The following is a 1,893-nucleotide window of genomic DNA, read 5'->3' as shown; positions in this document are numbered from 1 at the left end:
CTAGATGGCTTTTTCTCTCTCTTTGAATCTCAATACAAAGTTCTCCCCCTCTGTTGTGGAGATCTATTCGATGTAATCTTCTTTTTGCGGTGTGTTTGTTGAGACCGTTGAATTGTGGGTTTATGATCAAGTCTATCTATGAATAATATTAGAATCTTCTCTGAATTATTTTATGTATGATTGGTTATCTTTGCAAGTCTCTTCGAATTATCCGTTTGGTTTGGCCAACTAGATTGGTAGTTCTTGCCATGGGAGAAGTGCTTAGCTTTGTGTACAATCTTGCGGTGTCCTTACCAAGTGACAGAAGGGGCAGCAAGGCACGTATTGTATCATTGCCATCGAGGATAAGAAGATGGGGTTTATTTCATATTGCATGAATTTATCTCTCTACATCATGTCATCTTGCTTAAGGCGTTACTCTGTTTTTAACTTAATACTCTAGATGCATGCTGGATAGCGGTCGATGAGTGGAGTAATAGTAGTAGATGCAGAATCATTTCTATCTACTTGTCACGAACGTGATGCCTATATACATGATCATGCCTAGATATTCTCATAACTATGCTCAATTCTGTCAATTGCTCAACAGTAATTTGTTTACCCACCGTAGAATACTTATGCTCTTGAGAGAAGCCACTAGTGAAACCTATGGCCCCCGGGTCTAATCTCATCATATCTATCTATATCACTTTAATCTTGTTTTGCTTTTTACTTTGCCTTTACTTTTTACTTTGCATCATAATACCAAAAATACCAAAAATATTATATCTATCAGATCTCACTCTCGTAAGTGACGGTGAAGGGCTTGACAACCCCTAATCGCGTTGGTTGCGAGTAGCTATCATTTTGTGCATGTACGAGGGACTTGAGCGTGGGCTCATACTGGATTGATACCTTGGTTCTCAAAAACTGAGGGAAATACTTACGCTACTCTGCTACATCATCCCTTCCTCTTCAGGGAAAACCAACGCAAGCTCAAGACGTAGCACGCCACAGCGCCATGGCTTCATCGTCCATCTCGGTGATGCCGAGATGGTGCTCCCGCCTCTGGTTGTCGCGATGATCCTCGTCGGTGATAAGCCGCAGCAGAGGCCTGAGCTCCTGTGCCTGCTCCCGCATCGGCACGTTGGGGAAGTTCAATGTTCTATGAGGCCACCGGAAGCGCCACGCCGCCGTGTTGTATGCGTGGGCGGCCTCGTTGGCGGTGTCGAAATTGCCGAGGCCGAGGCGCATCCCGCGGAACCGGATCTCAGCGGAAAAGCCACTGGAGGGGCGCGCGCGGACGCCGCAGTATCCCCAAGTTTCCCAGCGAAGCGGCGGCATGGTGGCACGGCGGTGGCGAGGCGAGAAAGAGCAGGGAGAGAGCTGTGGCGAGGCACATAGCAGGGAGAGAGCGGTGGCGAGGCACAGAGCGGGGAGAGAGCAGTGGCAAGGCACAGAGCGGTGAGAGGGCGTTGGAATTTATAAAGCGCGCCGGACGCTGTGCGCCAAAACTAGCGCGAGCCCGGCCGCTTTTTCCCGTGCGAGCAATCGTTTCCGGACGTCCCTGCTTTCTCTACTCTCTTCTCTACTGTTATATTTATTTTATATTTAATATGTATCTCTACTCTCTTCTCTATTGTTATATTTATTTTATATTCTATATTTATCTCTACTTCTCTACTCTCTACTCTTCTTTTTCTTAAAAAAATAGAGTTGGTGATGATGGTGTGCCTACCATCCTGCAATATAGGTCATCTGATTTATATCCAATGAATAGGAAGGAAACTATGGCAATTTTGCAGAAAGATACCCACACCCCTCTCTAGATTTGAAAATAAGGCCTTCCCTCGTTCATCCTTTTCTCCTACAAGATAAACTTCTCATACAAATGCATCTTGATATTCCATGCAA

At 45.6% G+C, this 1,893-nt stretch overlaps 1 protein-coding gene across 1 annotated transcript; it reads right to left on the bottom strand.

Annotated features, from left to right (window-relative positions):
• Positions 1-975: 975 nt before the first annotated feature.
• LOC147984732 (ethylene-responsive transcription factor ERF071-like) lies at positions 976-1,323 on the bottom strand. The gene has a single exon (XM_087541233.1). It carries the CDS (start codon positions 1,321-1,323, stop codon positions 976-978), a length of 348 nt encoding a protein of 115 aa, XP_087397359.1.
• Between the last annotated feature and the right edge of the window lie 570 nt (positions 1,324-1,893).

Source organism: Triticum urartu, chromosome 2A (assembly GCF_056163025.1).
Source record: "Triticum urartu cultivar PI428250 chromosome 2A, HENAU_Tu73, whole genome shotgun sequence".
NCBI lineage: Eukaryota > Viridiplantae > Streptophyta > Magnoliopsida > Poales > Poaceae > Triticum > Triticum urartu.
The sequence above is the reverse complement of the archived record's forward strand: the minus strand, read 5'-3'. Positions and strand labels throughout refer to the sequence as shown.